The following is a 13,997-nucleotide window of genomic DNA, read 5'->3' as shown; positions in this document are numbered from 1 at the left end:
TGCCACATACCTCTTGTGTCTGAGCCGTTGAATTGAGATTCTACTTTGTCTCTGTACTGGCGCTTAGCTTGTTTGATAGCCTTGCGGAGGGAATAGCTGCACTGTTTGTATTCAGGCATGTTACCAGACACCTTGCCCTGATTAAAAGCAGTGGTTCGTGCCTTCAGTTTCACACAAATGCTGCCATCAATCCACGGTTTCTGGTTAGGGAATGTTTTAATCGTTGCTATGGGAACGACATCTTCAACGCACGTTCTAATGAACTCGCACACCGTATCAGCGTATTCGTCAATGTTGTTGTCTGACGCAATACGAAACATCTCCCAGTCCACGTGATGGAAGCAGTCTTGGAGTGTGGAGTCAGCTTGGTCGGACCAGCGTTGGACAGACCTCAGCGTGGGAGCCTCTTGTTTTAGTTTCTGTCTGTAGGCAGGGATCAACAAAATGGAGTCGTGGTCAGCTTTTCCGAAAGGGGGGCGGGGCAGGGCCTTATATGCGTCGCGGAAGTTAGAGTAACAATGATCCAGGGTCTTTCCACCCCTGGTTGCGCAATCGATATGCTGATAAAATTTAGGGAGTCTTGTTTTCAGATTAGCCTTGTTAAAATCCCCAGCTACAATGAATGCAGCCTCCGGATAAATCGTTTCCAGTTTGCAGAGAGTTAAATAAAGTTCGTTCAGAGCCATCGATGTGTCTGCTTGGGGGGATATATACGGCTGTGATTATAATCGAAGAGAATTCTCTTGGTAGATAATGCGGTCTACATTTGATTGTGAGGAATTCTAAATCAGGTGAACAGAAGGATTTGAGTTCCTGTATGTTTCTTTCATCACACCATGTCACGTTGGCCATAAGACATACGCCCCCGCCCGTCTTCTTACCAGAAAGATGTTTGTTTCTGTCGGCGCGATGCGTGGAGAAACCCGCTGGCTGCACCGCTTCGGATTGCGTCTCTCCAGTTAGCCATGTTTCCGTGAAGCAAAGAACGTTACAGTCTCTGATGTCCCTCTGGAATGCTACCCTTGCTCGGATTTCATCAACCTTGTTGTCAAGAGACTGGACATTGGCAAGAAGAATGCTAGGGAGTGGTGCACGATGTGCCCGTCTCCGGAGTCTGACCAGAAGACCGCTTCGTTTCCCTCTTTTTCTGAGTCGTTTTTTTTTTTGGTCGCTGCATGTGATCCACTCAGTTACACTGGTTGTAAGGCAGAACACAGGATCCGCGTCGCGAAAAACATATTCTTGGTCGTACTGATGGTGAGTTGACGCTGATCTTATATTCAGTAGTTCTTCTCGGCTGTATGTAAATAAACCTAAGATGACCTGGGGTACTAGTGTAAGAAATAACACGTAAAAAAACAAAAAACTGCATAGTTTCCTAGGAACGCGAAGCGAGGCGGCCATCTCTGTCGGCGCCGGAACGAGGCGGCCATCTCTGTCGACTTCAACGGTCCTCCAACTGGTAATTAATACTGGGCAACATGTCTGTCATCCTGAGGTCCCACTTCTCCCACATGCTGACCTCTGATGTCACATACTAAGGAAACATCGATAACAGCATTTTACGCAGTTAAATGCAACAAGATATTATTTATAAAAAGCAATCTATTCATATGTTTTTTGAACACTCTACTTTTTTCAAGCATGACAGCTGTACTTTTGGTTTCCCACATGATTACAAACATAGCATTATTCAGTTTGGATTCCAGACAGGACATTTGTATTTTGTTCCAACACAATGGATCCAACAGAGGGTGCTGTGTTCCTGTTACAGTATTACCGGGGTTGTGTTCATTAGGGCAAAACCAGGGTTGTGTTCATTAAGGCAAAACCAGGGTTGTGTTCATTAAGGCAAAACCAGGGTTGTGTTCATTAAGGCAAAACCAGGGTTGTGTTCATTAAGGCAAAACCAGGGTTGTGTTCATTAGGGCAAAACCAGGGTTGTGTTCATTAGGGCAAAACCAGGGTTGTGTTCATTAGGGCAAAACCAGGGTTGTGTTCATTAGGGCAAAACCAGGGTTGTGTTCATTAGGGCAAAACCAGGGTTGTGTTCATTAGGGCAAAACCAGGGTTGTGTTCATTAGGGCAAAACCAGGGTTGTGTTCATTAGGGCAAAACCAGGGTTGTGTTCATTAAGGCAAAACCAGGGTTGTGTTCATTAGGGCAAAACCAGGGTTGTGTTCATTAAGGCAAAACCAGGGTTGTGTTCATTAGGGCAAAACCAGGGTTGTGTTCATTAAGGCAAAACCAGGGTTGTGTTCATTAGGGCAAAACCAGGGTTGTGTTCATTAGGGCAAAACCAGGGTTGTGTTCAATGTGACTAACCACGGTTCTGTTCATTACAGCAAAAGCATTAAGGAACATTTGGGATTGGAATTTCAGTTTACTCCCCGAATTGGCTGAAATGGTCAGGGAATGGGCGCAGGGAAACTCTGCTATGGGAAGCTAAACATTGGGAAACACAAAATACACAAGTCATGTTTGTTGGAGTGTTTATTTGATGATTTCCCAGATCACAAAACCAAACGGCTGAACCAGGGTCAGAGTGTAACGATGAGTCTATGTCCCCGATAATATTAATCAGTGTGTTTACAGACAGACCTACTGCGCGAGCGTGTGTGCGCGCACACACACACACACACACACACACACACACACACACACACACACACACACACACACACACACACACACACACACACACACACACACACACACACACACACACACACACACACACACACACACACACACACACACACACACACACAGAGAGTTGTGTCGTCCGGTTGGTGTCAGTCCTGATCCACCACCACTACCTTGTTCTCTGGTTCCATGTTGAAGCCTACAGTCAGCCCATGCTACTGCCTCCTCTATGCTGCACTGTGCCAGCTCCTACTCTGGTAAGACCTTCATTAAGTCTATGTGTGTGGAAGATATAGATACAAGGGCAATGGCAGTCCTCTACAAGCATCAAGACTCTATACAGTTGACAGAAAATGTATGATTTAGTGTGAGGTTCATTTGCAGTACACTTACTCCCGATCGTAAGGTTTTAGACTGAAGCCTTATCTGGGTACAACGAGAGGGAACATTATTCTGGATTTAAACTGTGGACTGTTGAAGTGAACGACACAGTCGATAGTGAATACAGCATGGTGTTTGTGTTATCAGGAGGAGGAACAGATGGATGATGATGACAAAAGGTCAGTTGTACAACTAAATGCATTCAACTGAAATGTGTCTTCTGCTTTTAACCTAAACCCTCTGAATCAGAGAGGTGCTGGGGACTTCCATAATCAACATCCACATCTTCAGCGCCCAGGGAACAGTGGGTTAACTGCCTTGTTCAGAGGCAGAACGACAGAATTTGACCTTGTCAGCTCGGGGACTTGATCCAGCAACCTTCCGGTTACAGACTGGCCCAAAGCTCTAACCACAAAGCTACCTGCTGCCCATGATTATGATGATGATGGTGGTGATGATGAGGAAGAGGAGGTTGGGTAGGAGGATGTTGATAAACCTGTTAGTGGAGAGTCTAGGTGGTGCAGGTTGCTGTTTGTAATCCACTTTGCATGGATAAAGACAACGGGAGTAGCTAACCAATGATAACGAACGTGTGATGTACTTCACATTCTGTGTATTGATTGGGTAATGCAGCCTTCTGTGAGAATTTCTCACTGAGAAAAAGCCTTACAGTAAGTGGGACACTTCCATAAAGATTTGTTCAACTGTTTTCAATTATATTTTATTTTCTCTCTTCTCCCCTCTTCTCCCCCATTTTCTCTCTCTCCCTCCCCCCCTCTCCCTACCCCCTCTCACTACCCCCACTCCCTCCCTCCACTCTCCCTCCCCGTCTCCCTTCCCCCTCTCCCTCTCGCTAACCCCCCACCCTCACCCTACCTCTCCCTCTCTCTAACCCCTCACACCTTTTCCTCTCCCCCTCCCTCACTCACCTCCCTACCTCGCCTCTCCCCCTCCATCCATCCTCTCTCTCCCCTCCCTCCTCTCCCCCTCCTCTAGGACACAGTGAAAGGCAGCATGGTGGAGAATGGTTAGAGGGGGTGACAGTGAGTCCATCACCTCACTGACTGCCAAGAAGCTGCCCACGCCACAACAGATGAGACTCTGGGGAGAAGCTGTGCATTACAATCCTGACTTCATCTGCAGCACGGTGGGAATACTGTCTCTCTTTCTGTACTCTGTTCTTGCCATTTCTCGCTGTCTCTTTTTTATACTTCTCCTTTCTCTTTCTACATCTCCTTTTCTCTTCAGCAACCTGGGACCCTTTGTCTCTATCTCTCTCTCTCTGTCTGGCTGTCTATCTGTTTGCCTCTCTCTGTCTGTCTCTCCCTCTCCCTCTGTCTGTCTCTCTCTCCCCCTGTCTCTCCACCTGTCTCTCTCTCCCCCTGTCTCTCCACCTGTCTCTCTCTCTTTCTCTGTCTCCCTCCCTCCCTCTGTCTGTCTCTCTCTCTGTCTCCCTCCCTCTCTGTCTGTCTTTCTCTGTCTCCCTCTGTCTGTCTGTCTCTCTCTCTGTCTCCCTCTCTCTCTCCCCCTCTCCATCTGTCTGTCTGTTCTGTCTGTCTCCCGCTGTCTGTTTCTCTCTATCTCCCTGATTCTCCCTCTGTCTCTGTCTGTCGCTCTCTCTCTCGCTGACTCCCTCCCTCTGTATCCCTCTGTCTCCCTGTCTCTCTCTCTGTCTCCCTCTCTGTCTCCCTCTGTCTGTCTTTCTCTCTATCTCTCTGACTCCCTCCCTCTGTTTCCCTCTGTCTGCCTGTCTCTCTCTCTGTCTCCCTCTCTGTCTATCTCTGTCTGTCTATCTCCTCTCTCTTTTTACCTCCTTCACTCTGTCTATAGGTGTCCTCTACCTGTCTGTCAGACTCCAGTCCTGAGTTGGTTGTGATGTTGTTGCCTGTGTGACAGACGCGACTGCGATATAAGTTGGTGACCTCCAGAGACTTCTCCCACGATATCTCCCTGAAGAAGAACCTGATGAGACAGCTCCTGCCGCTATGCTAAACACCGTCCCTCCTGCCTGCTTCAAAAACAGATAGGCTTTTCTTAAAAGACTCCCTCCCTTCTCAATCCAACTATACTTTATATTTATAAACCTATGAGAGATGGTGATGATGATGATGATGATGATGTTCATCACAATGATAACAATGTCTTCATCTCTCTCATTAGGCTCTAGATGTGAGTGTGTGTCCATCTGGCTACAGTGGGCTGGAATGTGAGATCACCCAACGACCAGGTCAGCCTCTTAATAAAAACACAAAACTACATGAAAATACCTTCACCTGTAGCTTAAACATCTCTATTTAATTTCCACAGTATTCCCATTTCCATGCTATTATGGAGGTTTAACCGTTTAAACTTTGACCCTAACAGATATAGCCATAGCTGGAGCCTGCTGAGGTTCGTGGCCGCCCTGCAAGGAGAGGACTAAGACAAGGAGCCGCCAGTGTAACAACCCTACAACAGAGGCATGGCCTGCAGAGGACTCCAGGTGGAATTGACTGTTTCTGATATTGTCCCAGACTCTTAATTGAAATAAAGCTAATAGGGGAAGCAGGTAGCCTAGTGGTTAGAGCGTTGGGCCAGTAACCAGCAGGTAGCCTAGTGGTTAAAGTGTTGGGCCAGTAACTAGCAGGTAGCCTAGTGGTTAGAGCGTTGGGCCAGTAACCAGCAGGGTGCCTAGTGGTTAAAGTGTTGGGCCAGTAACCAGCAGGTAGCCTAGTGGTTAGAGCGTTGGGCCAGTAACCAGCAGGGTGCCTAGTGGTTAGAGCGTTGGGCCAGTAACCAGCAGGTAGCCTAGTGGTTAGAGCGTTGGGTCAGTAACCAGGAGGAAGCCTAGTGGTTAGAGCGTTGGGCCAGTAACCAGCAGGGTGCCTAGTGGTTAGAGCGTTGGGCCAGTGACCAGCAGGGTGCCTAGTGGTTAGAGCGTTGGGCCAGTAACCAGCAGGGTGCCTAGTGGTTAGAGCGTTGGGCCAGTAACCAGCAGGGTGCCTAGTGGTTAGAGCGTTGGGCCAGTAACCAGCAGGGTGCCTAGTGGTTAAAGTGTTGGGCCAGTAACCAGCAGGGTGCCTAGTGGTTAGAGCGTTGGGCCAGTAACCAGCAGGTAGCCTAGTGGTTAAAGTGTTGGGCCAGTAACTAGCAGGTAGCCTAGTGGTTAGAGCGTTGGGCCAGTAACCAGCAGGGTGCCTAGTGGTTAAAGTGTTGGGCCAGTAACCAGCAGGTAGCCTAGTGGTTAGAGCGTTGGGCCAGTAACCAGCAGGGTGCCTAGTGGTTAGAGCGTTGGGCCAGTAACCAGCAGGTAGCCTAGTGGTTAGAGCGTTGGGTCAGTAACCAGGAGGAAGCCTAGTGGTTAGAGCGTTGGGCCAGTAACCAGCAGGTAGCCTAGTGGTTAGAGTGTTGGGCCAGTAACTGAAAGGTTGCTACATCGAATCCCTGAGCTGACAAGGTATAAATATGTTGTTCTGCCCCTGAACAATGCAGTTAACCCACTGTTCCTAAGCCATCATTGTAAATAAGAATTTGTTCTTAACTGACTTGCCTAGTAAAATAATTGGAAGTGTTGTGCCTGTGTTACAGTATGTTTTCATTGTTGAGTCTTTTATAGTGACAGTGAGATCACTGAGGAGATAAAACATATTCTGCACATGTGACAAATAAAACAAAATTATTTGATAATCGAGAATATCTTTAACTGTTTTTATTTCTGAAGAAACTTTTTGACCCTCATCTTTCTGGCCAGATAAAAATACAGAGTTGGTAACATAATGAACATCATTGGTATTCACTCCTACTTCCTGATGTAGTTTTGAAATCTGTGCCCCCTGCTGCGCTGTGACCCGTCTGGCTGGTGACATCAACAGCGTTGGTTCTGGGAGGAGGGGCCAAGGCAGGCGGCGCCCCCATCTGGCTGGGGGTTGTCACATGACCGTCGCCGCGTCTTACTTCCTGACTGACAGGAAGACCACGTCCCCCAGCAACTCCAGGCCCCATCCGTCGTGGAACCTATCAGGCGACAGAATGCCAGGCTCTGTGTTACCCACTCATCTAAGTCTCTACACATACTAACTGAATAGCATAGTTACTGTAGCAAGGTGTGGCACTTTCTGTCATCTGAGGGCAGATATAAGTAACTGCATATAATAGCACTGTTACGCCCACCTTTCCTGAGGGTTTCCTCGCAGGCTTCCCCTCCGAAGCCCTGCTTGCAGATGCAGTGGCAGGAGGTCTGGGAGAGGACAGGGATGCCGTCATGCCTGCAGGGGGCACAGCGACAGGAGTTGAACTGGAGCAGGTACTCCTCCCACGCCCTCCTCAGGTGGGCCGGCCGTGCCCCCACGTGGTCCCCCGCTGTGCTCAGACGCACCAGCTCAAATATGGGCAGGGTCTGGGGAGAGGGGGGAGAGGAGGGAAGAGGAGACCATGCTTGATGAGTTACTTGATGTGTTTGTGCATATTGAATGTACTATGTTTGAATGCACTGTATATAAAGTAAACACGTAAAAGTACCATGTTTCAAGTAGCATGCACAGATGTAATGTCCAGCACCATCTGTGTGCTGAATACACAATGTATATATACACTGGTTGACTGGCACTCCCCCACCATTGTAAAAAATATTCTGGAAGCTATAGAAATGCATTTATGAATGTCTACATTTGTTTTTGTCATGTTCATTTTATTACAGACTTTTAAATAATGTTATGTGAGCTAAACATACAGTATATACACAAACATTTCTTACAGTAACAGTTTCTGAAAGTTCTAATGTTACTGTCCCCACTACAACAACAACAAAAATTGTCCTTGAAACATTTAATTGAAATACTGTAGAATTCCATTCATTCCTATGGAGAACTGCTTCTACTGGGGAGTGCCAATATGGCCGACTGGTGGCTTCAAAGCCTCTCAATGGCCAATACATCGCATCAGCAATCCAAGGTTTATATACATCATTGGCTATATACAGTGTGTTTAGGTATATCTGTAAGTAAATGCTATTATACCTCAAACTCGATGAGCGATGGGTTGTACTTGAGAGAAAGGCCCCACTTCCTGTATGTGTCAGGGTCCTTGATGGCCAGCAGACCCCCACTACTTTCTGTACTGCCCCCCTTCACCAGCGTCACAATGTCCTTGATCAAACTGGAGCTGCCATACATCTCTGGGTTACAGAGGGAAATCCTCAATTATCCACCTGGGTCCATCTCAATTCAGTAAACTCTGGAAGTAAACTGCAATTCCAGTATACTTACTGAATGAACTCTTTTGAAATGGAATAGACCCTATCCCTGTTACCCACAATTGCTCGAACTGAATGTTACTACCAGAAAGTCAGAAAGTTGAACAACAATATACATTTGAAATGAGCTAGAAATCTGGTGTTGGTAGAAAAATTTGGAAATGTTAACCAAGGTGTCCTTTGGTATCTGGTGTTGGTAGAAAAAGTAGGAAATGTTAACCAAGGTGTCCTTTGGTATCTGGTGTTGGTAGAAAAAGTAGGAAATGTTAACCAAGGTGTCCTTTGGTATCTGGTGTTGGTAGAAAAAGTAGGAAATGTTACCCAAGGTGTCCTTTGCTAGATAAGATTGGTTTGGACGATCACACACCTTCTTCATAAGAGCCGGTGCCTTTGCAACCTTTGAGTTCAAGTTTGCCTCCAACTTCTACCTGCTTCGTCTTGCCTATAGGACTGCTTATGCCAATGGATCCACCCAAACACCCTTTAAGTTGTTCCGCATCAATCTCTGTTAAAAGTCAAGAGTAAAAACAAGTTTTGGAATAAGCATTAAATTCACACAGAAATGGACTCTTCAAATATACCTTTGACTATAATAACTCACATGATAATATTATATGGTTCCTTCCAAAATATAGAAAGGTCTAAAAATCCTTCACACTTTTTCCACCACTGACCCAGCCTGAAACCTCGCTCACTCATTCAACGACAGCATCACAGAAATAAAAAAAGACACCATACTAGATGTTTTCATGGCGGTTGTGTTGACGACCGCCACATACTCCAGGGTCCCTCCCATGATGCCCTGGGTGACGTAGTGCGTTCCGTAAGTGTTGAGGAAGCGGGAGTACAGGCCAAAGTCATACTTCTCCTCAGGAAGCTCCATGAGGGACAGGTACATGTCTTCATGAAGCATCAGCCCCTCGCTCCTCATCTTAAACTGGGCCGTCTGAACCTTAGACTGCAACCTGATGAAGCCAAGTTCCTGAGGGACAAAGGAGAACACATAACCAGAACTATATTTGTATAGCGCTTTTCAGCTTCATACATGCTCAAATGAGAAATATAGGACTCAGGGGTTTCATTTCAGGATGGATGTTACGTCCCATCTGTACTCGTTCACTACCCTTCGTGGATCTGAGAAAACAAGGTTGTAGGCAATAGCCTCCTGGAATAAAACGCAGCCAGGGACTAACTACAGTTGTGTTCCCTGGGTATAAAGAGGCTGTTTCGGGGGTATTATTTAAGACATATTCTCTTACCTGATCGGTGTATTTTGTTAGATTTGTTAGTAACTCAGACTCCACATTCCCTGATACTCCAAACTCCACGTACTGAATCCCAACAGTAACACCCAGATTAAAAGAATCTTCCGTCTTTCTGGCTTTCAGTAATGTGGCCATATCTTCATAATACTCTGAGGAGCCTTCAGAAGTGGCCTGGGCCTAGAATAACGCAAAAATAACAAAACACATATTACTTTTTTCAAATGTCATTGATAAGTTTTATTTTTATTTTATTTAACTAGGCAAGTCAGTTAAGAACAAATTCTTATTTACAATGACGGCCTAGGAACGTGTTCAGGGGCAGAACGACAGATTTGTACCTTGTCAGCTCAGGGGTTTGAACTTGCAACCTTCCGGTTACTAGTCCAACACTCTAACCACTAGGCTACCCTGCCGCCCCAGTGTGTGTGTGTGTGTGTTTATTGAGCATTGTAAAAAGTGTACATGTTGTGACATGACGATGCATACAATACAGTACCGTACCATGAAGCGGTATGTATGGAAGTTGTAGGGTTTACGATAGTTTTTCTCATCCTCGTTATAATGTAAATTCTCACAGAAGGGATCATAGATGAGTTTTCTCCATTCTCCATTGTAGACATATTCACACTGTCCTCCATAGTATTGTGGGTCAAGAACGTGGTCCACAAATTCTCCTGTCAGTATGTTAAAGCTAGGAACATAAAGAACAATACAATATTTGTTGTTGTTTCAAATGTGTGTGTGTGTGTGTGTGTGTGTGTGTGTGTGTGTGTGTGTGTGTGTGTGTGTGTGTGTGTGTGTGTGTGTGTGTGTGTGTGTGTGTGTATATGTGTGTGTGTGTATATATATGTGTGTGTGTGTGTGTGTGTATATATGTGTGTGTGTGTGTGTGTGTGTATATATGTGTGTGTGTGTGTGTGTGTATATATGTGTGTGTGTATATATGTGTGTGTGTGTGTATGTGTGTGTGTGTGTGCAGCACAAACAGCAACATGTCTTTTGTGTGTCAGATGCATCCTGTTGTTCCCACTTATTATGACTGTTGATGACCCCTGTCCTCTGACCCCTGCTTACCCCTGAGTGCCTCGGCCAGCTCCAGGGATGGGTAGCAGTGTGGAACACTTGTCCTGTCTGTCGTCCACCTGCTCACAGTCCGTCTCATCCGACTCGTCGTCACAGTCGACCTCACCGTTACAGCGAAGCGCCTGGCTCACACAACGACCTACGTACGGATGGATGCGCGCACACACGCACACGCTCGTTACAAGCACGTATGCACACACACACACCCACATGAAAACCACATGAAACATTTGGAGACAAAAGAAGACTCTACACATTGTACGCTTGGCTTGAGGTTGGAGGTGATGTATATTGTGTACTTACCTGTGGCATTGCAGGTGAATCTTTCTCCACAGACGTCTGGTTCCCAACACACTGCCTGTGCTGTGGGGCATGCCAGCTCTTCCCACTGACTATCCAAACATGGTCTCCCACCAAACTGGGACGCTTTCTCCATGTAACGGAAACGAAACTGGGCAATATAAATAATGAACACAAATATGAGAATTGTTTTAGTGGAACAACAGATCATTGTGTATCATAGAAACTATAGTTTATTATTTAGTCCCAAGCCTTGAACATGAACCATATAATGAGAAGCAACCCTTTACCTTCTTGTCTGTGCAGGAGTCACAAGGGGTCCATGACGACCACATTTTCATCTTACAGTTGATAGGAGCTGGTTTGTTTACACTTCTGACCCTTCTAATAGCAGATTGCCCTTTTCTTCAGTCAAATACAAATACCATTACAGTTTCAAGCTTCAAGGACATTTTAGATTGAAGTAGAGCGATTCCACAACAGCGGGAGCAGAAAATATTTTTGTTATCTTAGAATTTCTGGCAATTCTCACATAGAAATGTAATTGGGAGGAGGTATGTGTGATATGCTTTTTAGATTTACATCACAATTTTATTTATTTTTATCATGGTGAAAGTTGCCATTATTGGTGTTTTTAGACCTATACATGTCTATACGGGATCTGTGAACCGTACACGATACTGACAACACCTGGGTGTTATTATACCCCTGATAAGTGTGCTCTAACATATGGACTATGTCTAGATTCTGAAATACACATTTTCACACAAATGTATTCTACATAAAAAAATATTCATATAAATATCTCAAAACTATTATTTTGGATTTTGTTCATTTTAAGTACAAGTAGATCACATTTCCAAAGTGGGCTCTGCCAATTCTGAAATTCTGACCAATTTTATGAACACCAGCAATACTGTAAATGGTAAATGATTTCTAAGGGCACGCCCTCTGCTGGTGATTTGCTGAATATGCAATCCTAAAGGAGGGCTGTGATTGGTTATATATATATAAAATGGGTCATATCATTAAAAGTACCAGAGCCACTCTGGAAATGTGATGGGTTTGAAGAGTGTATTCTTTCAAAAAAAGCTTCATCAAAAAAGGGTCGTTTTGAAATATTCATTTAAAATCGTTTTAATGCTGAATAAATTAATGTGAACGTGTATTTCAGAATCTAGACATACTCCATATGATAGAGTACATTATAAGGAGTATAATGACACACAGATGTTGTCTGTATCATGTACGGGTCACATATTATATGGTCTGACAGGAGGCATAACCCGAAAGGTCACTGGTTCAAATCGCCGACTAGTCTAACGATGTGCCCATGAGCAAGGCTCTTTACCCTAGTTGCTCTGGATAAGCGTGTCTGTAAAATGCATGCACACCGCATTAAGCCATCTCTGAAATGTACACAAATACCTGCACTATACTGCATTTAAATATATTCATACTGATAATACACATCAGCTGTATACAGTACACATTATCTTATAGCTCTATGCTCATTCTACCTAGTTGTACATAATGTGCGTAAACTCTGTCTGTATTCTGTCTCTAAATTATCATGATTTTCTCAAAAATGTTTTGTGATACAAATGTAAAAAGTATTTCAGTCATTCTACCTCCCAATGAAGTTTCAGTGTGAGAATTGCCAGAACAATCTGAGATACCAGTAATAGTTTCTGCTCCTGCTGGAATCACCCAGTAGTAGTAAATAAAAGTAGTAGTATTTGTAGTAAAAACTACAGAAATCTACCTGGTTTCAGCCATATTCCATGAGTACTCCGTTGCATCTACAGTGAGAGATTTGTTTAAAACCAGCAGCAGAAGGTAGGAGCCCAATAATACACATATCAGTCTATTCATATTAGAAATAAAAGAGCTCCTTGATGAAAATGAGCTCATGTTAAGCTTTGTTTAGATGACTGATAGTTGTCATCCTGGGGTAAGTGCACTCATGTCATAAGAGGCCACAGTAAATGATTGATCAAGGGTAAACATGCTCCAACAGTTGGGAAATATATTTTTCGTAATATCACACACATAGGCCTACACAAGCACACCACATCCTGGCCCACTCACTTCCAAAATTCGTAGTACAAAACACACACACAGGTCGTTCCATGAATAGAGCATATTTTGAGAAGTGTAACTTGGTCCAACAAAACGAATTTCACCTCATTTTAATGTTCTGTCACAAAGAGCACATTCAAAGAGCACGTTCAATTTTACACAAAAAAACGTGTTTGGGGGAATGTAAGCATGTTGTGTGCAGCGTGGAGGGGAAATTGATGTGGTAAAACATTTGTAGACTATTTATGGGTAACAGGGTTGACGTGATATTATGTTGTACACGCTCAGTCACTGAAAACAACATTTAAAGAACAATTTCACCATATTTAAACAAGAGTTCAGTTCATGTAACAGGGTGGACCTTAAAAGGAGGGATGAAAGTAAATGAATCACTAAGCATATGAAATAAATGATCTTCAGAAATGACTTTGTCAAAGCAACAATAACTAGGGCTTTACAATGATGGTGAAAATGTGAGGGCATGCATTTCCATTGTTAGAGCGGTCACTCGACTATTTTGTCAATATAATAAGCAACGTTTGAGCCATGGATAACTGCCTACATAAAGCGTGTCTGAAGTGGGCGTGTCAACAGAAATGGGAGGCTCAACAGTGGGTGTATGGAACTGTGCAGATTTGTTGTCACGCAAGACTATTTTGCATGGCTCTTCTCCAGGTATGCCGACAGTGGCGGACGAACATCTCGGCCCAGGGTATGCTGACTTCCTGCTCTTGTTCTGGGAAGAGTGGAGGCTGATACACATGGAGCACTCGAAAGGGGAGAGTCCCGTGGTCGAACAGGGAAGAGTGTCCAGTCGTACTCCACCCAGACCAGTTGTCGGCTCCAGGTAGTGGGGTTGGTTGAGACGAGGCATATTAAACTTGTTTCCAGAGCTTGGTTCCCTCGCTCCGACTGGCCGTTGGATTGGGGATGGAATCCGGAGGACAGGCTGGCCGACGACCCAATAAGGGTGCAGAACGCCTTCCAGAACCGAGACGAGAACTGAGGAC

At 44.9% G+C, this 13,997-nt stretch overlaps 1 protein-coding gene across 1 annotated transcript; it reads right to left on the bottom strand.

Annotated features, from left to right (window-relative positions):
• Positions 1 to 6,700: 6,700 nt before the first annotated feature.
• Positions 6,701 to 12,864, bottom strand: c8a (complement component 8, alpha polypeptide). The gene is made up of 11 exons (XM_024435969.2): positions 12,671 to 12,864; positions 11,196 to 11,310; positions 10,909 to 11,056; positions 10,597 to 10,744; positions 10,024 to 10,213; positions 9,517 to 9,699; positions 8,996 to 9,239; positions 8,625 to 8,762; positions 8,022 to 8,179; positions 7,177 to 7,402; positions 6,701 to 7,020 (listed from the first exon to the last, which is right to left on the bottom strand). The coding sequence occupies exons 1-11, from the start codon at positions 12,817 to 12,819 to the stop codon at positions 6,872 to 6,874; spliced, it is 1,848 nt and encodes a 615-aa protein (XP_024291737.1). The 5' UTR covers positions 12,820 to 12,864; the 3' UTR covers positions 6,701 to 6,871.
• Positions 12,865 to 13,997: the final 1,133 nt, after the last annotated feature.

The sequence above is a fragment of the Oncorhynchus tshawytscha genome, linkage group LG10, assembly GCF_018296145.1.
Source record: "Oncorhynchus tshawytscha isolate Ot180627B linkage group LG10, Otsh_v2.0, whole genome shotgun sequence".
NCBI lineage: Eukaryota > Metazoa > Chordata > Actinopteri > Salmoniformes > Salmonidae > Oncorhynchus > Oncorhynchus tshawytscha.
This window is presented reverse-complemented; position numbering and strand designations above follow the sequence as displayed.

Excerpts from the sequence above, each read along its gene's own strand:
- c8a (XM_024435969.2), bottom strand. The coding sequence starts at position 12,819 with ATGAGCTCATTTTCATCAAGGAGCTCTTTTATTTCTAATATGAATAGA. Across the intron at positions 10,745-10,908 it reads ATTCACCTGCAATGCCACAG|GTCGTTGTGTGAGCCAGGCG; the intron begins GTAAGTACACAA and ends ATCCGTACGTAG. Across the intron at positions 10,214-10,596 it reads GCTGGCCGAGGCACTCAGGG|CTTTAACATACTGACAGGAG; the intron begins GTAAGCAGGGGT and ends TTATGTTCCTAG.